The sequence below is a fragment of the Ctenopharyngodon idella genome, chromosome 15 (assembly GCF_019924925.1).
Source record: "Ctenopharyngodon idella isolate HZGC_01 chromosome 15, HZGC01, whole genome shotgun sequence".
In the NCBI taxonomy this organism is placed as follows: Eukaryota; Metazoa; Chordata; class Actinopteri; order Cypriniformes; family Xenocyprididae; genus Ctenopharyngodon; species Ctenopharyngodon idella.
Genome location: NC_067234.1, coordinates 15,393,207 through 15,415,053, shown reverse-complemented (window position 1 = coordinate 15,415,053; position 21,847 = coordinate 15,393,207). Strand labels below are relative to the sequence as shown.

General features: G+C 37.5%; 1 protein-coding gene across 4 annotated transcripts; it reads left to right on the top strand.

The window, feature by feature from the left end:
* Positions 1–1,873: 1,873 nt before the first annotated feature.
* Positions 1,874–21,639, top strand: postnb (periostin, osteoblast specific factor b). 4 transcript variants are annotated; one of them, XM_051861240.1, is made up of 23 exons: positions 1,874–1,979; positions 4,045–4,326; positions 4,942–5,040; positions 8,701–8,765; positions 8,948–9,105; positions 9,197–9,361; positions 9,451–9,597; positions 9,681–9,822; positions 11,368–11,580; positions 12,504–12,638; positions 13,445–13,593; positions 14,438–14,574; positions 14,656–14,786; positions 14,927–15,057; positions 15,904–16,006; positions 16,099–16,166; positions 18,723–18,765; positions 18,900–18,929; positions 19,037–19,225; positions 20,115–20,159; positions 20,509–20,550; positions 20,637–20,666; positions 20,799–21,639. In XM_051861240.1, exons 2-23 carry the CDS (start codon positions 4,208–4,210, stop codon positions 20,819–20,821), a joined length of 2,364 nt encoding a protein of 787 aa, XP_051717200.1. In that variant the 5' UTR covers positions 1,874–1,979; positions 4,045–4,207; the 3' UTR covers positions 20,822–21,639. The 4 variants fall into 4 exon arrangements, with proteins under 4 accessions (XP_051717200.1, XP_051717203.1, XP_051717204.1 ...); XM_051861242.1 differs by lacking the exon at positions 1,874–1,979 and adding an exon at positions 2,340–2,354; XM_051861243.1 differs by lacking the exon at positions 18,900–18,929 and having other exon boundaries at positions 1,875–1,979.
* Positions 21,640–21,847: the final 208 nt, after the last annotated feature.

Here is a 21,847-nt window from a genome sequence, read left to right as displayed (position 1 = left end):
ATATATATATAATGTGTATATATATGTATGTATATATATATATATATATATATGTATAACATTTTCTTTTTTTTTTTACTTTTAACTTTACTTTTAACCTTTTTGTCCTGTACTTTCCTTTCACATCTCGTGATCTCCTATGTGTTTACAGCAGAATGACTCCGCAGCTTGAGTGGATTAAGTTCATGTTCTGATATTTACTACCAATGTCTCTCAGCTCACAAGCATAGCATGCAACACTTGCAGCATGACTTGTCCAAAAGCCATAAAAGCACAAACGGGGAGCGAAGGGGAGGAATGAGAGAAAGAGTGGGAGGAAAGTACAGGAGCTATTTCCAGATGCGTCTTCATATCTGTCTCATTTACGCACTTTTACTTTGGAAACATGTTTCTGTGAGATTTAGGGTGTGTTCACACTTGTAGCTCAATTCTCTTGGTCCATACCAAAAAAAGAAAATAATACATTTATTCTTGGTTTGCTTACCTTTCACACTGTTATTTTAAAGACTGAACCTGAAAAGAAAAAAAAAAAAGAAAAAGAAAAAACTATTTTTCGACAGAACCAAACAAACATCCAAAACAATGTTGGGCTAAATGGGCTCGTTGTGCACATAGGCCTATATAAAATGGTATTTTGACCAGCTGAGAACTTTAGTCAAAATTCCTCCATTGCACACAAACGAAGATCTGCTGCAAAGAGATGGCGTTTCTGACTCCTGTACTGAACTCCTGTATGGGCAATGTAGCTCCTATGGCAGCATTCACAAATGAACCACTCAATCGCACCAGAGTTAGTTTCATCGAACCAAACCTGTCAAGGGTGTGTTCACATTTGTAGTTTGGTTTGCTTGGTTCATTTGGTCCAGACCATTTGGTTCAGATGGTAGCGTTGCCACTTCAAATGAACCGCACTAACAGATCAATCGCACCAGGGTTAGTTTTAATCGAACCAGACATGCCAAGTGTGAATACAATGTCACATTTTTCAAAAGATAACGCAAATCTTGTTTTGACTGAGTTGGTGTTTTGCTAGGATTTGTGAGGTCAAACAAGACTGTCATTGCAATTTAATTGTTAACACGTCATGGTCAGAAGAAAGAAGGCCCTTAAAGGCCAATATATTTGGTGACCAATGGCAGATGGGATGAGCGTGAAAAATTTGTTTGAAAAGTGGTTATGTTCATTTCACCTTTATGTCACTTAATTAACTGTAAATAATATTTAAAGGGACAGTTCACCCAAAAATTAAAATGATCCCATGATTTACTCACACTCAAGCTATCCTAGGTGTATATGACTATCTTCTTTCAGACGAACACAATCGGAGATATATTTAAAAATATCCTTAGTCCTCCAAGGTTTATAATGGTTGTGAATGGGGGGCCGCGATTTGAAGTGAAAAATAATGAATCCATCCATAAAAAAAAAAAGTAATCCATACGACTCCAGGGGGTTAATAAATCCGTGACCGGTGATTTGTTTTGCTCTATCCTCTGCGTCTCCGCGTTCGTCATTTCATTGTGCGTCAGGTCAAAGGATACTCTTCCGCCGCAAATCAACTTGCGCATTCTGCGTACGGTCGTCCACCAGAAGCTAGTTATTTGAATTTATAAAGTTTTAAATATGGATATTTTTCTTAGAAAAACGCATCGCTTCGCTTCAGAAGACCTTTATTAACCCACTGGAGTCGTATGGATTACTTTTTTTATGGATTTTATTTTTTATAGATGGATGCATTATTTTTTACTTCAAATGTGGCCCCCTATTCACAACCATTATAAACCTTGGAGGACTAAGGATATTTTTAAATATATCTCCGATTGTGTTCGTCTGAAAGAAGATAGTCATATACACCTTTGATGGCTTGAGTGTGAGTAAATCATGTTGTAATTATTTTCATTTTTGGGTGAACTATCCCTTTAAGTGAGAGAGATGGCTGACTTCAGATCGGGTGGCATCCTTCAGAACCCTGCTAATATGTAAGTACAGTATAATGTCAGAAATATCCTTTGCATATGTTTTTTGTTGTTGTTGTTTTGCTGTTGCAATAGAGGGTATGCATAGACGTCAATTTCCCGCCGGAACGCGCTCCCTCAGCTGGACTGAATGGTAAAAGAACCTGCTGCATGACTGGATTTAATAGGGGAGACTGCGAAAACGCGAGTAAAACAAACGATTACACTAAAGGTTGGGCTCGAAAGTGTTCCTGATGACCTGTCAAAGAAACCTAATCCATGGATATTGGCATGCAGCCAGGAATCTTGTTTCCTGACATTTATATGTGCCTGATTTCGACGCCATGGAAATGCATGAAGCAAATATGCCTGTGAACGCTTTATATGAATACAATATAGGTAGGTCTAAATCGGAGTGATCACTTATATCAGTGTTATATATATATCGTTCAACCCTAAAACTTACAGTTTAAGTCAGTGTTTATTTAAAAACACCCAATTATGCAGAATATTAATTGATGAGTTGTCAACACAATATATAACAATACAATATATAGGGTATGATTTTACCCCCAAAATCCAACATTTTGACACAAAAGATAACTGCAAAAGAACTGTTTCTTCACCTGGAGTCCAGCTGTTTCTGTGAATTGCAGCGACCTATTTGCTTCTTTTTTCTGTAGCTTTCAGCAGTCTGTAAAAATATACCTCAGATTTTGTGTCAAAGCTATTTGTACAGTCAGTCGCAAAGCTCTTTCCCGTTTTGGACGTGTTTTTGTGTGTTTTTCGCGGCATTCACGATAAAAACCAATGCTGTCACTCAGTGGGCGTAACCGCAGTCGTGACGCCACGTCCATACGCGTCACTCCCATAGCCGCTGTATTAGAAACACCCTCACAGCAGCGTTAACTAAGTTTTTTGTAATTTGATGCAAAGGTAATATAATACTAAGTATATTGTTATAAATGTACATATGTTTTTTTTAAAAATGAAAATATAAAAAACTTAGCAGGATTTACGATATTGATGACCGTTAAATCGTGTCATCACAGTCCGTGAAAAGGGTCTTATAGCTTTCCACAAGATGGAGCCACTCATTCAAAAGGTTCTACAGGTTGTGATAGATGCCACCATCTTTTCAAAGTTATGTTTGCATCTGGCCACAAGAGTGAGCCAAGCACAGAGACATGAATCTGGATGAAACAGCTGCATGATATCAGAAGCATAATATCTTATGCTTCAGAGCTTGATTTGTATTAGTGTCAATATGTGGATACTTGAAGCTATAGCGTTACGTAAAACTGATTCATACCTTACTCTTGCAGCCTAAATTTTATTCTTCATGTTTTACTTCACTGAAACATTTTCCCTTCAAGTTACAGGTTTACCAACAGACTTCCTATAAAACAAAAATCTTTTTTTCCATTATATAATATGCCTCATTAATTTACAGTAGCATGAGGTCGAAAAATCTGAGACAACAGTGAAAATATAGGACTTTTTTCTTCATTTTTTCAACTAGAAATAAACTAGTAACTTTGAAAAAATATATAAAAAATAGCTTTGAAAACATTTTGAAAAACTTACAACAAAGTTGTAGCATGAAGAAATATTTAAGAATTGAATTTGTGACATGGAGCGTGTGAACCTCTTCATACAAAAGGTCAGAAGTTCTTGCTTCCACTGAAACACATTCTCATTTGTTGGATATACATGATAATCGGGTTTTACACAAACTAGTTTAAGTTCTGCTGTCATACCAAGGACATTTTTAAACTTTATACTCATTTTTAGTCTGATTATATACTTTGTAATGAAAAACGTGGAATTAAAAATGCAAAATAGTAATCATTGTGTAACAGCAACATATGCAGGCTGTTGCATTTTTCTCATATGCCAAATATCATCAGTAAAGAATGACGATTATCAAATATAAAGAATGTAAAAGTTCCACACCAATCCTAATATAGACTAAAAGAGCTCTCCATGTATATTATTATTCTTTTTTTAGGAACTCTGCAACATTTCCTCCTCACACCTCAGCTCGTTGTTGAATTAATCCTCCACTCTTTGTGTTTTGCTTATCCAGTGTTAGGAGGTGAGATCATAGAGACACTCTGGTGAACAGGAGAGGCTGGTGCACTGACAGATTGCCAGTCTGTCCTGCTGCAGAGAGCTGAGCTATAAAAGCCCTCTCCCCCTCAGCTGGAGCCCATTTCTTGCTCTGAAGTCTCACAGTGGGACAAGCAGGGATGAAGCTACTCTTTGCAGCTACTTTTGCACTCTTTGTGCTGTCTGCCTTTGACCAAGCAGACTCCTCAGCCTATGACAAGATAGTGGCCCATAGTCGTATTCGAGCAAAGAAAGAAGGGTAAGAGATATTATTAATTTAATTTATTATTTTGTTAAATTATAAATTGCCTATTTAATTTTAAATAGTAATATTTCAATTAAGAATCATTTTTTTATAGCTTTTAAACAGTTATTACTTAACATACTGTTACAGTGCTGTTATTATTATTAGTGTATATTTTTCTAACTGAAGCTTTCTTTGTCCTTTTGCAACAAATAAGTAAGCTGTGTGAACCAAATGTAGTCAGGTTGATTGTTATACTGAATAATATTTTTGAAAAAATATTTATTTACAGTGAAATACTTGATTTATAATACAGTTTATGTTTAGGTTACTTGACAAAATGTTTTTACGGTGTTTTTTTAATATCTTTTGTAAATTATTTAATCATTTTTAATTAATGACTGTCAGCGTGTTTTTAATTATTTCTTTTAAATAAATCAAAGGCCTTAAGAATGGTTTAATTATAGTTCATTGTCTTAATTTTACCTTTATTACATCAAAGCCAAACATTACTGTCCCAGGTTTAAAAGAAAAAGCACCATGCTGTCACAAAACAATTTCACGCATCTGTTGCAGTTTTCTGTCCCAGCTTTACTCATTTCATCCCGTCTTACCTTTACCTCTCTGCAGACCAAATGTGTGCGCTCTCCAGCAAGTCGTGGGGACAAAGAAGAAATACTTCAGCACTTGCCGTAATTGGTACCAAGGGGCCATCTGTGGAAAGAAAGCGTAAGTGTGATGTTTTATGATTTGTGGAGGCTATTACAAATCCTGTCTCTTTGACAGAAACTGGAAAGTTCCAGCTGCTCCAATGGTCAAAGGTGAAAGGTTGCTGTCCCAACTGGTAAGAGTGCGTGAAGATTTCCAACAGTTACATGCACATATGAATTCCTACTTAAGCTGAGCTCCAAATGCAGCTTAATAGTTGAATTTACAATGCTTCCTATCTAGATGACTTTGTAAAATACAGAATTTGACAGCAACAGTAGATTTACAGTTCAATATGGCTGCAAAAACAACAGACAAACAATTATTCCATGGCTACAAACCAGTCTTAGGAACCACCAGAGAGTTGCAAAACCTTAATCGGTATAAAATGGTAAGACCCACTGACATTGTCAGGACATGCCATCGATGATTAAAGAAAGCAGTAGAGCTCGCCTGGAGTGCTTGGCTTGTGTTGAAACACCTTTACTTAAATTTCTGTCCTAGGGCAAAAATACACAGCTGTCTACAAGGTGGAAATGTCAGCAGGCTCTTTTGTTTTTCAGGAAGCTCTTCGGCAAAACTCAATGAACTTAATGGTGTGTGAAATGTAAAAAAAAAAAAAAAAACGACAACAACAAAAAGATTTCAACATCTAGATCAACAATATACCGTAAGATGAGCGGCAAAGTCCTGCTGTGAAGGCTCCAGTAATGAGGTTGTGGTTTCTGGAGGCCAACATGGTCAACCACAACCGTTGATTCATGTAGAGTTTGTTATGCCTCCGGTTTATTTTCCTTTTTCCGTGGTTGGAAAAAAGAGAAATGGCGACGTAAAGAGTTTTCCCCAGGCCAAACAGCACCAATGTGAGGTAACCTCCAGTGGTTTCAAACTTCCTTAGTTGCAAAGCCAGACTTGCCTGAGATATTCTGTAGATTTTCTGCTTGTCTTGCAGTTTTGTATATCAGAAAGCCAGGAGCTGTTCTGCTCTAAGTATTTTCTCTGCACTCAGCAGACCATTACATAGCGGTCTGGCAATCTTTGTAAATATCTGGTTTAGTGTGCTTAGCTTACATAACTTAGATTAGTATGACATTCTTAGATCTCCCTCAAAGACTGGGGCAAAATATGATATTACTGATGGTGTCTCAGTGTGCAGATAAGGGAATAATGAAGATTACTACCTTTTGTAGTGTCTGTTTTCATTCAAGTCATTGGGTCCTATCATACACTCGGTGCAATGCGGCACCAGGCGCAAGTATTTTTTGCTAGTTTCAGCCCGACGCAGTTATCATTTTCACGTCCTGCGGCACGTTGTTTAAATAGCAAATGCATTTGCATTAATTTGTGCGCCCATGGGCATGCAGGTCTGAAAACGAGGTGTGTTCAGGTGCATTGTTGGCACATTGCTATTTTGAGGCAACTGAAATAGACTGCGCCATTGACGAACTGAAACCTGGTCTAAAGTCAATGCCGCAATATTTGTTTTGTTATTTAAAGAGCGCATTAGTAATATGCGCCTCTGCTTATTACACACACTGGGACGCGCAGCAGCACACAGACATGCCAAATATTAAAAATAAAAGGATTTCAGTGTAAAAGATTATTATTGTTTTAGATTATGCTCAGTTTTTCCGCTTGCAAATTCCGCCATGTAAATAGCGAATCCGCCATGGTGCGAGCGCAACTGGCTTTTAAAGGGAATGGGAGATGACACTCTGATTGGTTTATTGCATGTTATGCCCAAAACACACCTATTACCCCAAGAGAATAGGGACAACCCTTTTAGACCATGTGCTGGGCACGCTGACCATTTTTCCCATCGTTAAACTAGCAAAAGTGGATTCAGACACACCCTAAATGCACTTGCGCCATGCGCTTAAATCGTTACAATAGGGCACATAGGTTTGAGGTTCTACAAAGCTTATCTGTATATATTTTGGTAGATATCTCCACCATCTGATGGTTTTAGCACCATAATGGTTTGAACATATGCATAATGTTGTGGATCCTTTGAACTGGTGAATCACCAGGGAGAACATCAGTTCAGTTGGAAAATCTGACCTTCTCCCCAATGATTAATGTGGTTGGATTCCCTCAGCATATCTGGTCAACAGGAGTCATGTTTTCCTCCCGTTTTTGGGAAAGATGCTTAAGAAGATGTTCTAGTGAGGCTCTAATGATCTCATTAACTTCCCCCAGCTATCCTTTCACTGCACTTCACTTCCATAGAAGACATGGAGCCCAGCCATGACCCAAAACTATTGCTTCTGTATCCTCAATGTGACGGTCACATAGAGGACAGCTTTGAAATCCCCATTAGCTTCTTAGTCTCGTGATTGCTCGATCTCTAGGACTTGTCAGTTTAAACTCTTACACAATATTTACAACTGACTGTCAGTTCTTATTTGGTGATTTGCAGGCTGTTTTATCTTTCTGGGGAATTCAGAAACATGCATCACATGGAACCGTTTTGCTGGTGTGGAGTTTTTTTTAAGTGCACTAACCCTGACTGGTGTCTATCTCTGAATCTCCACCACTGCTGGATTGCATTTATTATCAGCAGCTTTGAGAACTTCTCAAGGGATTGTAACACTCCAGTGGTGATTTCTCAGAGGACCTTATAAAAAATCTGTTTCCCATTAACGGCTGTTTATTAACTCTACTATATGGCTGCTGTATAGTAGGTATAATTATCTTAGGTGCATTTTATTGAACTCGTTATTCATATTAAGAGCCTGTTATAATGCAAATGAACTTGCAACTGGCTAAACACACACAAAGGGGAATGGAAAAGAAAAATAAACAGCAATAATGATGCACAACAATACCTTGGTGAGACAGAAAATGTTTATGGTGGCATTTACAATTATAATTCAAGTTCTGAAGTGCAACAGTGTGCATTTCCTTAATTTACATAATGCTTAATAAAATAGTTGCATTTAAATTTTAAAGCACATAATGTGTAGATGTATATTCAGACAGTTTAATAATATTATTTATACAATTTTGTAAGATAATTTCTTTTTTTATATTTTCTTTTTAGATTATATTTTTTGTTTCTTAAAGCTACCAAGAACAAAATGACTTCTCATCTATGAGATTCCATTTGTGTGGTCATGGAAACATATTTACAAGCTTGGTTTAAAGGGCTGTTTTCAATGAAAACAGAAAAAACCATAGAATGCAACCTCCATTACTGGAAAACTGCTGATTCAACATTTCCTTCCATTGTACATTGTAACTTCCAAACCAAGTTTTTTCACTGGGTTATAAATTTACTTTAAAGGCTTCCTGGATCCAAAAAATACCCCTCAGCCTTACTAAACCACCAAGTTGGTCTCAGCGTTTAGCTTCAGCGTACTTTAAGTATTAATGCAATGCTGTGACAACATAATGATAGTGGAATAAGGCACAAACCTCGGGACCACATAGCATGTTTGTGTACAAAGACAGTTAATGGTTGCCATATGGAAAGACTGTCTGTCCAGTACCATGAACTGTGTTATCATTAAAACCAGGACAGCTTGTAACGACGAGTGAATGGCATCCAGGAAAAAAAAAATGAATTTGAGCCTGTACATTACTGCTATTTTATTTTTTCAAGTGGCGCCAAATGTCTGAGCTTCAATACTCTCTTAACACATGTTCTTCTGGTTTTATGTCTTTCCTTCCTTTGTCCAGGACTGTGTTGTATGAGTGTTGCCCAGGTTACATGAAGCTGGATGGCTTGCGAGGCTGTCCTGCAGGTTGGTTGACTTCATTTGAGTTACTTACTGATCAGTCAGACATTGGTAATTCACAAAGTCTGGCTATATTGTCAATAAAATACAAATTTACAATGATAAGTATGATTGCTACCTAATTTGAAACCTATAATGTTGGACAAAATGTTCAATCTTGTGGCTAATCTGTGTCACTTTCCTTGCAGTTGCTCCCATTGACAACGTTTATGGCACCCTTGGCTTGGTCAAAGCGAAAACTACCCAGGAATACTCTGCTCTATCCAAGCTAAGGCAAGAGATTGAAGGTGCCGGGTCGTACACCTTCTTCGCACCCAGTAATGATGCCTGGGATCTTCTCAATCCGGTAACATCTCATTCCTTTCTCTCTTCAGCACAAACAAGGAAATTGAGTAATTCCTTGACTGTTTTGCATTGGCTTTCTCTCTGTACTATAGGAAGTGAGGAATGCTCTGGTGAGCAATGTTAATATCGAGCTGTACAATGCTCTGCATTACCACATGGTCAACAAACGTCTCCTCACCAAAGACCTCAGGAATGGAATGACCGCCACCTCCATGTACAACGACTTGAACCTGCTCATCAATCATTACTCCAATGGGGTAATTTGATATCTTGAGAAACGGAGGGTTATGTTTTAGGTTATTTGCTTCTCTATGAGGGACTTATTTCACACATGGTTCTTGTTCAGGTTGTCACAGTGAACTGTGCCAGGATCATTCACGGCAACCAGGTGGCCACCAACGGAGTGGTCCACGTCATTGACCGCGTCATCACGGCTGTTGGCAACACCATTCAGGATGTGATCGAAGTGGACGATGAACTAAGCACTTTGAGTGTAAGTCTTAAGAATTTGGAGCTGTGTAGTCCATGAACCAAACCCACTGACCAAAAGTTGTTTATGCTCCATTTCTTTTCCAGACTGTGGCTACTGAGGCCGGTTTGATTGAGAAACTGGGTCAGTCCGGACACTTTACCCTGTTCGCCCCCACCAACAATGCCTTTGAGAAGCTGGATAGAGAGGTTATGGACAGGCTTATGAAAGACAAGGTTTCCCTCCAAGGTAAACCCAAGCACAAAAACGTAAAACACCCCATGACATCCCACTGCACTGTTCTCAAATGGAGTGCTTTAAGTTGCCGAAGGGACATGTTAAATCCCATATTGATGGCAGACTTGGCGCAAAAAAAAGGCTTTATTCTTATTTAATGAAACAAAGGTGCAGGAAATCAAGGGTCTGGCAGTTCACTCGTGCCGTGTTTGTTGATATGAGTCAACTGAGTGAGGCCAAGTATTATTTTGCCCCTTTCAAACCAGATGGGCCCGCTGCACTCCAAGCTGTAGACCTGGAATTCTCAGACAGTTGGCAAACAGTGCCATAACAACACTTATGGGACTACTTTGAGATTTAGGCAGGGTTACAGTTGAGCCACTTGGAAAAGAGATCAAATCTGAAGGTTCTCGGCAGCAATACTGAAGTTTATGTGTACGTTTTACAGTATTTTCAGAATACTGTGGTTGATGTTTGCTTTGGAGTTCAGATGCATTAGCTTTCCCAGTGATCATGTAAAAGAATGACATAACACCCCACTCTCATGAATATAAGGTTTGTCTGAAATGCACTAAGGGTTGTATTAACTGCTTGAGTGAAAACTAAAATAAAACAAATATTATGGTTAAATCTGTTGTGCCAAGCGGAAAGACATTTGATATGCTACTTAAGCCACTTTCATGGAGGGAAGCCATGGAAATGAAAAAGGAAGACTCCAAGCTTAACCTAGATACGGATGCCTGGTACAGTTAACCATTGAAAGCTTGATTGTGTGCGCCCATTTGGCTCCAGTGGTCAAGAGTAATGCAGAATAAATTTTGTTACCACTAAAGCAATATGTTCATTGTAAGGCCAAAGGGGAAAGATCTAAGACCTTCTGAAAAGAGCATAATCTTTGTCTTGCCAGGTACATATAGACAGGAAACAGCTGTTAGCTTTACGATCCAGTGAAAAATGGTGGTGATGGGATCTCTGCCCTCTTATTAGTCCCTAGCCAGACTTTTGACTTAGAGACTCGCTCTATTTCCAGTCAAACGGTTCGGAGCTGCTGAGAGACTCACTCAGAGAGGACCCAAAGGCTCCCAAGGATCCCCCAGGTTCCCTTTTGGGAACTAATGGGAAATGCAATGACATAATGGATTGCATGCAAGCATTTGCATGCTATCTGCATAAACTATATATTAAATCACAGAATTTAAATAGTCTTCAGCAAATACTAAACATCATGAAATCAAAGTTCATGTGGAAGCTATACTGTATCTATATATGCTAATGTACGCCTATATTTACAACCATTTTCTAAGGAAAACTGTGCTTGCCAAGTGATTTCATGCTAATTAATTTAAAGCAAATACTGTTAAATCATTGTTAGCATGTTTGTATGATGCATTTTCAAACAGACTCATTTCCACTAGTGATTTTTACCTGATGTGGTAAGTTCTAAACATCAAAAAAACATAATATCATTTTTCCATGATTTCCTCATATCTCAAGAGGCGTGTAAGAGGAATAACAGATGTGCTTGGATGACAGAGACTGATGTTTCTTCTCTTCCAGCTCTCCTCAACTACCATCTGTTGAACTCTGTTCAGTGCTCTGAGGCCATCATGGCCGGCACATCTTATGAGACCCTGGAGGGCAGCAATATTGAGATTGGCTGCGATGGCGATAGTCTCACAGTCAATGGCATAAAGATGGTACTCAAGAAGGACATTGTCACCACCAATGGAGTCATCCACCTCATCGATCAAGTCCTCATGCCCGACTCTGGTAAACTTATCCTATCAGCCTCTTTCACCTTTTTTTTTTTTTTTTTTGAGTGCAGAAATGACTGATATGGCTGATTTATCCTGTGAAATCTGGCCATATCAAATTAAAATTTACATAAACCCTGCCCCCGAGAACACACAACAAAAGGGGCGAGGCCATGTTGGGCTGCTTTAGAGAAGAGGAAGAGTTGTTGTAGTAGAGTGTTGTTGACATGCCGTCATTTTACGCCGGACTGCTTCACAAACGGGGGTCAATGCGACGCTGGATTTGCACAAAAGATTAACATGACACATACTAGTCGATGAGTTGAATCAGCTCCGCAGCAACTACATAAATTTATCCACTAACCGTTCCGAAACGTCCAGTTTCATTCTAAAAGTTGTAACTTCTTCCTGAGTCTCTCCATCAGTGTCGACTCTGGTTTGAACAATGTAAGGCTGAACACCGTTACTGACAATCATCATTTTGGCTGCGTGAGATTCTCCAGCTTTGTTGTTGTTGAGCAACCGAAGCGTGAGCTGTTAAAGCTCCGCCCTCTTCTGGAAAGCGGGCCAGGGAGCAGCAGCTCATTTGCATTTAAAGGGACACACACGGCATGTTTTGCTCTCACCCAAATTTGACAAGCTATAATAAATGATCTGTGGGGTATTTTGAGCTGAAACTTCACAGACACATATTACATCTTATATTACATCTTGTAAAAGGGGCATCATAGGTCCCCTCTAAAACAAATTAATACTTTTATTCAACAATGACACATTAAATTGACAAAAATCTATAATCTTAAGAGAAATTTCTATTAGAAAGTACAACAGCTAGGAATGTAAATGCACACTACAATATTTTACAGTGCAAACTCAACGATAAAACCTTCTCTTCTACAATACTTTCTAAATGGTGGGATTTTGCCTTTTTCATCTAAGCCAAACAGGTTATGGAGTTGGTCGGACAATCTCAGGGCACCTTCAGTGACATGTTGACAGAGCTGGGCTTGTCTACAGCCATGAGACCCCAGGCTGAGTACACACTCCTGGCTCCACTCAACATAGCCTTCAACGGTGAGCAAATACATGTCAATCTCCCTTTTCTTCTCTTTAACTATCCTTCATAGTCTCCTTGCCGTAACTCAGCTGCATGTTTCTTCTCTGTCATTGTCTGTTTTAATTCTACCTTAGCAAGACCTGTGTTCTTTCAATTGCTGATGTGCCTTGCCTTTGTTAACTTCTGCAGTTCCATAACTATAACTTTGATTCCTCGCGGGATAGCAGGTGTAAAAACAGATGATTCATTTAATGCGTGTGTATGGAAAATGGCAGCTTGCTGACACAGTAGCTGTCTGTTAATCTATGAGCCTCACTGGGCTTCCAGTACTGAAAAGATGGTGAAAGAAAGAGAAGATGAAAACGTCTGATATCCCACCTCCCATACAGAACGTTTCAGACCTCACAGGAGGCTAAGCTTGATCTTTCACCTCATCATCACATGTTTGTAGTTCATTTGTGGGTAATGACAGGTGAACACATTCATCACATTATATTTACAGGGGTAAATCGTTCCTTTTACTAGGCTGCATTGGGGGAAAGGGACAGTGCCTGGGGTTACAATAACTGAAAGTCCTGTCTGGGAATGCACATTCCACAAACCGCTCACCACGAAAGGCCGACCAAGTCTTTACATGTTGCAGTTTGACACATAATGTTTTAATTTTATAACCACTTTGGTTATGTGTATATTCTAATATGGAAGTGGTTGATTGGTCTTTTTAATCGAGTTGCATTATATTGTGTTATTGATGTTGTCACAAAACTGCTTTGTCATGATGGTAAACCACAACTGCAAATATATTTTTTCCTCTGCAATCTAGATGAGGTGATGTCCATGGACCAGAGCTTCCTGAAGATCATTCTGGAAAACCACGTCCTGAAGGACAAGATTGTGCTGAGTCAGCTGTACAATGGTCAGCGCCTGGAAACACTCGCAGGGAAACTTCTCAGAGTCTTCGTCTACCGCACAGTCAGTGTTGTTTTATATGTCTTTGTTCTTGATTTACTTATGAATTAGAATCTTCCATATGGCAATAATTATGTGCAATATGTATTTAAGCAGTATATTTTCCTGACATATTTTAGACATGTTTGTGTATATTACATAAAAAAAAGAAGAATATACTATATATATATATATATATATATATATATATATATATATATATATATATTGAATGTAATATACACAAACGTGCAAAATATGTCAGGAAAATATACTGCTTATATATTGTATTTATATTAACTCTACTTATTTTAGTATTTAAAATACTAATATATACATTTTTATTTTAAATGTTCATATAAATGTATTTTAAAAATATATATTCAGGTATTTCAGATATTTACCCTTTTTTATCATTAAAAAAATTGCTTTTTACATTGCTTTTCCAATGTACTAAAATAAAACAACTTTTAAAGGATGGGTAAACATTCACCAATAATTTAAAAAAAAAAAAAATTGTTCGTATTTGTTCTGTAGATGTGTTTGTATACCTGAACTGTATTTGAAAATTATTTTCTTGCCTTTTTTAAACAAAATATTTTTACAACACATATTTACAATAAATTTTTTTGTACAGGGATTTTTTTTATTTACTTATTTATTTATTTTGCCATATGGGAACACTTGAACAGAATCATACTTTGTTACTCTGTTACATCACTGAAATCTTAGGTGCATGAATTTTTATTTTTTGGCCATTACTTACATTGACATTTATTGACATTGTAAATTCTAAGTAATAGCTCAAATAGTTTCCAATAGTATAAGCAGAGGAAGTGAACTGTCTCGTAATATTTTAACTACGAAGGCTGTCTGCATTGAGAATGCCTGCTTGATCCGTGGAAGCAAAGAGGGAAGTAACGGTGCCCTCCATCTCATGAAGACCCTGATTACGGCACCAGAGTCCACCATGTACGAAGTTCTGTTGAAAAACGGAGCATTCAAGTAAGAAAAAGTAAAGTTTTATCAAGTCAAAGTGAAGATAGCTATCTTGTCCTTGTAGTGACTATCACTTCATTGCTGCAGAATATTTTTGTCCCTGATGGAATCAGCTGGTCTGAGTGATCTGCTCAAAGTGGAAGGAGATTTCACACTTTTTGCTCCGACAGATGAGGCTTTTGCAGGGCTCAGTGAGAGAGACTTGTCTCTTTTGAAGAGTGAGTTCTTTCATACATGTCATTTTCAAGGCACACCACATCTAGAATTACTGTTTAGCTTTGTTTTATTCAGGATTAATGAGATTAAAGATGAAAGACAGAGGCTACAGGATATGACAACTTCTCTTCTCTGTGATCAGGTGACGTTAACGCCCTCAGAACCATTCTGCTCTATCACTTCAGTAACGGCGTCTTCATCGGTGGAGGCTTGGAGACTGGAGTCACTAACCTCCTCAAAACTCTCCAGGGCAGCAATTTGAAGGTGTTGTATGTAAGTATCCAGCACTCTTGCTGTCCAGCCTTGAAATTAATTTCCAGTCATAACATCTGTTTTAGGAATACATGCAAAATTATATGATTCCACTCTGTAATATAGAGTTTCATGGTGGGAATTTCCTGTGAGTCAAATTAAACCATGCTTTGTAGTAACTACTTATCTTGATACCACCTCTGATTTATATGTAGAAGAAAAATGAATTGATTTGATATATGGAAGAATTAATACAGGATTTCTTATTTTTTTATGGTTAACAGAGTTGTTTTGTTTTTTGTTTTTTTGTAACTTTAATATATCTTTACATTGGGAAGGTCACATAAAACATTGTGTTTCTTTGGTTAAAATGTTGTGGTAAGGTTATACTGTAAGTGTAAGTTTAAAAAAAATCTAAATTAGCTGTCTATATTAATTACAATTTCTAAATCTGAATACATTAGCTTATGAAAATAAAAATTAATATTCAGATGAGGTAGGTATTGCTCCTAAACATAACAAGAACCCATATTATTATTCTTTACATATTATATTATATTATATTATATTATATTATATTATATTATATTATATTATATTATATGCTGATATTATATATTATATTATATTAGTGTATTTATTTATTTTTGTTATATCTATATTTTATTCATTATTCACACAGTTAGATATATATATACATTAATATATTTTAATTGTTATATTTCAGTGCTTTTTGTTTGTTTGATCATTGTTGTTGTACTTGTTTGTTAAAATTAAAAAATGAACAAAAATTACATAATATAATAATATTTGCTATGTTTGTTTTATGATAGCATCTATTTATTGAAATAATATTGCAATTTGTAGGTAAATGAGAGCATGCTGGTCAACACTGTGAAAGTTCCCGAGTCGGATATAATGGCCACAAATGGAGTTGTTCACTTCGTCAGGACTCTTCTGTATCCTGAGGGTGGGAATTATGAAATTGCAGTTACAGTGATGTTTTTTTGTGACAATCTAGTCCATGTTTAAAGAACTATTAATTGTTATTATATTTTAAAGACATACCTACTGGGAGCCAGGAACTCCTTTCACTCCTGAAAAGGATCATCCGATACATCCAAATTAAGGTATTGAATAATATGCTGTTATATCCTTGTAAAGACGCAAGCAACACACAGATCACTCATGAACATGCTTTTTACTCAGTCTAACTCATCTCAAAGACTGTGGATATAGAAAGACGGTCCACTCCTATTAGTTATGAAAGGGAGAAACTGCAACGCACGATATGGCGCAATACGTCCCGCCTTCTAAGTAAAAGAGCCAGTCGCTGATTGATAAAGTCATTGCATCACCGCAGCTGCTGTTAGAGGCTCCAGTTCCCGTAGAAACCTGAGACTCACGCTTAGGACTGCACATGTGCATTGGTTCATCTAGCCTGAAAAATAACACAGTGAGGTGTTTCTCAATACCAAGTACGCGAAGTTCAGACTTGCGTCAACTCAGGAGAATGGACTCCAGTCCGGTGATTCTGCAAATGGTACCAAGCTACAACCTCCCCCAGTTTCTCTTGAAGCCAATACGGAAGTGACTTAAACTGCAATTTATCGACTGGCCCCACAGGCTCCAAAAGAGAGCAGAATCTCATTGAGCCCCATGTTAAAATGCCCAACTTTACAGCGGGAAAAAAAACCTCACCAGCTAATTCCAGCCGCTGAATTTGGCATCTCTGCCGTGTTTGTGCTTTTTTCAGGGTTATTCATACAACTACATTAAATAATATGGCTTGATGTGCGAGAGTTAATGGTCGAGACAGATGAGTGTCTGTGTACATGTGTACACATGAGGAAGATAAACAGAACACACGTTATTGGATCGTCTTGGCATTGGCTAAAACTTTTGTCCGTCAGATTTAATACAATGCCAATGACTGGAGAATATGCCTCTCAAGACACCATAAAATCCGACAGCACTGCTTGGATATTATAACTAAAACTGCTGCACTATTTTGAAAAATTATACTTTGGACGCAGGCTTATTTGTTTGTGAGAGTCCAATGTATACTTTCGTATACAGTTTTACAACATAAACGCTGCTCAGGTTGCATAATTTCTTGAAGAACGATGATGGAAAGCAGATCGTTCAGAAGAAATTTGATGCAAACAATTGACAATATATCAATATTTCATGGATTTAATGCTTTTGTGGACAAAAAGTGCTGTTGGATGTTTTTCAATGGACGCTCATGCACATATTACTCAAGTGCCACGGATTGGATTAATTCGCGATCGCTATTTCATTATAAAGGTATGAAGTCCCGTTTTGATTTTGCGTGTTGTCATTTGCACACCCGACATAAAATTACAATGTTGCTGGGGCATCTATATCGTAAACAAACACCGTAGATTGACAGTAAACCTTTAGAACTTTAAAATGATATAACTTGTTATCTTTATTAATATTTTAGATAGTATCTAAGATAGATAGATAGCTCCTTAGCCTGAGCTAACTTGGTCACGTCGAGCTAGGCGGGCGTGGTTTTAGCAACCAGGCACCTCAGTTCCAACACACGTACCGCCTCTTTGCCCGTTTTCAGTTATCCGGGAGTGACGTGCAGTCACGCGCTGCCAAGATGGCGATGGCCCACTTTTTTTTTTATTAACCAGAGAAATATACAATAATATACAAAAATTTACATTTCACGGTTGCAGATTGTAAGATTGAAAATATCCAGACAACAGAAGAAAGAGCCAGAGCAAAGAAGCCCCAGTGAAAAGAAGAGCCAGAGCAACAGTTACAATCTTTTCTGTTATCCCTTCCTTGATCATGTGACTGAAACCCAAATGTGAGACATTCAAACTGACCAATCAGAAGATTAAAACTTACCCCACTGTACTAAAGGTGTGACAATTCGTAGACCTCCGATGCACATACATCTTAGCCTATAGGCTTTGATCACTATCAGCACCTTTGTGTCTTTTAAATGGCCCTTGTAGCAAGAGAGAGGGGGTTGAAACAGCAAAGCAAATGTCTGTTTATTTTAAAATATCTTTGCACATTTTCAGTCTTACAATCTGCAACCGTGAGCGTGTAAAATAGTCTCTGGTCTTCTGCCCACAGACAGTAAATCAGTAGAGTGCGTTTTTGGGCTTACGATACCTCTTCGTCCATGGCCAAGACATAATTCTAGAAAACATGAATCCAAGCCTTAAATGGCATCAGCAGCTCAGCAACATTTTGTAGAAAGGGTGTAGGCTGACTTAAGTTCCATGGCATCCTCATCGCCAAGACGCAAGCAACACACAGATCACTCATGAACACGCTTTTTACTCAGACTAACTCGTCTTCTTGTTATTGTACACTCATGTACACTTAACATCTGCTAATGCCACCCACAGGACAAGTGGTGACACCACACATGCAACAAGCATGAAGTAGTTCACAGAAAGGCTTGTTTAGTTTGCCATGCCAGTCTGGACTTAACTTGATTATGTGCAACCAAATTCAGGCTTCATGCTTTGATATGATCTCACTAAGCAGATCCAAATGCCATCTTTTTTTTTTTTTTCTTTTTCTTTGTGTAACTAATTCTACTTGCATGCCTAAAAAAAGTATAATAGTAATAGAACGGATATTTACATAGGTGAATTTCTGTGTCAACATGTATTTTCTTTCTTTTGCAGTATGTTGCTGGATACAGATACAAGGAGATCTCTCTGTCTGGACGTATGTATATCAAAAATGTTTTTTATGTCAATGCTAAATCGTGCGCATGATTTAGTAAATTGAGGGAATGAATTAGTAAATCGTGCACACGATTTATTTTTTTTTCTTTCATCTCATTTTTTTTTTCCTTAAAGTTCACCGTTTTCCTCTAGGAGGAATCATAGGTAATTGACACCAATGAAACTCATTACACATGAGAGAGCTACTGTAGATTATTGCTCTGTGCTGCATGAAGACTTTTTTGTTTGATGAGTACTGTTCTCTTATACAGCTGGAGTCATCCCGGGAGAAATTGTTTTGGAGAGCGCCCCGTCCATTACAAAGGTTACCCGTGTGATTGAGGGTCAACCTTCTATCACAAAGGTCACCAGGGTAATCCAAGGACAGCCTACCATAACTAAGGTTACGAGAGTTATCGAAGGGGATCCAGCTATAACCAAAGTCACCAGAGTCATTGAAGGTAATCATCATTTAACACACCCATAAATGCAGCTTTGTGAGTAAGAAATGATTTAGAGGGAAAAAATAGTAATAATAATAATAATTTTGTTTTTAGGATGCATAAAATGCTAGCTATGAAATGACCATTATCAAAAGAGCCAAACATTCTATTCCTGAAATGTTTAAAATGTAATTTTCACCACACAATGCTATTAAACACAAAACATAATTGAAGATGTGATGGAAATTTCTGACGATTAAACAAATGACAGTATGCATTGATTTTTATAAAAGTAGGATGACCATATGTGCCATTTTCCCAGGACGCGCCCTGTCCAGGATTTCTAAGTTGCATAAAATGTCACAGTTTTGGTAATGACTGAAAAATAATTTGACCAATAGCGTGCATTATACATAAGATCTACAGAGAACGGTCGAGGCATTGCAAATACAACAACATTTTAATGCATTGCATGAAGACTGTCAATAAGAACAGTGGCTTGCACAGACCTCCGTGTAGAAATCGCGTTCCGGGGGCACATCGATATGAGCACTTTCACGATTAAAGAGGCAAGGGCTCAAGCCATTTTAGGCAATTTAGAAATCCTGGACAGGACACATCCTGGGAAAATGGCACATATGGTCACCCTGATAAAAGTCCACTGGGCCGAATGCACCCCAGCACCCTAATAACTATGAAGTGTTTCCTTTTACTCATACTCTTATTGCAAATGTTTGGTCATTCTCCAAAAGACAAATGTGTGATAATGTGACTTGCAATATGGTTATGAAAAGCACATGCGATATTCCCCAACAGTTCATTTGAAGCTCGAGCTAGCCTGAACCCATCCTTTCCTGGACCTGGATTTCACAAGTATTGACACCTGCTTAATGTTTTGTATCAACAGGTCCTGAATATTCAGTCACCAGCTCCTCCAATATGGAGCTTTATGGTAGTGTGACACTTTGAACCCTTTATTAGCATGCTAGCGCTAACAGTTAACCTCATTTTGTCTTCCTCACTCCAACCCTTTTTTCCATAAGGTTTGTCATATTCTAGGTTACGGAATACAGGTGTCTTTCTGTTGTGTTAAGGGTACTGGTAAAAGGCAACTAAACCTTTTGATTTAGTGTTTTTTTTTTTTTTATACTACTTTAGAGTTAGCTATGCTACAAGCTACGGAGTAAAGCTGACCCAATCAACCACTAAACTTTCCTCCCTTTTTCCTTTTCTCTCTAGTTCTTCATGTATAATCAGATAAATGTCAGTACTATTCATTATTTCTTCTTCTTTCACACTAGATATCGGCGAGGACCCTGATAGCATCACTAGATTCATTCAAGGTGAGATTCTAACATTTGCAAAGGTATCTAAAGCTAAACTGTCCCAACATGGTTGACCTCTATTTCTTTTGCTAATCTGTTTCCAGAGGGAACAAGAGTGCCTGGAAGAAGGCCTGGTAAATAATTCACTAAACATCAATTTGACATTTTTGGATTTTTTTTAAATTTTTATTACATGCACATAGATTGAACAAGCATTGTGCTACAAGCTTTGGTGATCTCTGTGACCTCTCTTTTCATATTCTCAGGAGCACCCCGGAGGAGAACCTAGATCTAGATTGTGAGCACAAGTAGAAAACAAGACCTGAAGAGTATACCATATACTTCCTTCATTTACTTGCGCAGTGGTCCAGAACATATCAGGTTGAAGTTGAGTTTAAGGCAAAAGAAAAACAAACTCAATATTGATCATTCCTGTTTGCTCCACAGATAATGGATGATTTTTGTTCAAGTACATTTGGTCCAAACGGGGATACAAAATTCCCTGTATGTAAATAAGCTCTCTCTCTCTTTTGTTGTAAAGTATGGTTTGAAAAACAAAAACAGAGTTTCATCTTCGTCATGAATAAATGATCATATGTGACGTTACACAAGACAACATCTGATGCTTTCTAATGATCTTGTGTTACATGATTTGGAAACATTTGTACAACCATGCATTACCAGTATACATTAGCCGTTCAAACTCAAAAAATGGAAGCGTTCATATGAAATACATGGTATAGGGTACAAATGCCTTAAACCAGCAGAATGAATTTATTTTTCTGGGATGCGGTTTACCGTTGCACGGACTATGATTTTATGGTGCTCATGTTTAGATGGTGTAAAATCTAAAACAAAAATAGAAAATATGTTGCATTGTTTTGTTACAAGTCTTTTTCGTGTTTCTTTTCATGGTGGGATAGAGGTTTGATTGTTCTTCCTTGATGCTTTTGTATGTGTAAAGTGTGTCCATTTGCATAAACTGTGCACAAATGTGCTGCACAAAAAACTGAATTTTCACATTACCAGTTAATTTGACAAACAGGTTTTGGCTCCTTTGCATTTATTTTTCAATTTCCATAATAAACTCAACTTTTAGACATGGAATTGTGTGTCATTTTTTGAAGTAACACAACGTTATTATTTCATTTTTTTTTTTATTTTTTTTTTATAAAAAATTGAATATAAAAGTATAACAATATAAGAAGAAAATAATATAGAATAGATAAATATTTTAAGCATTGAAGTGTTATCTTGCCAAGTTTTACTCAAGGATGAAAATATTCATCATGTGGAAAAATCTAGAAAATATCTC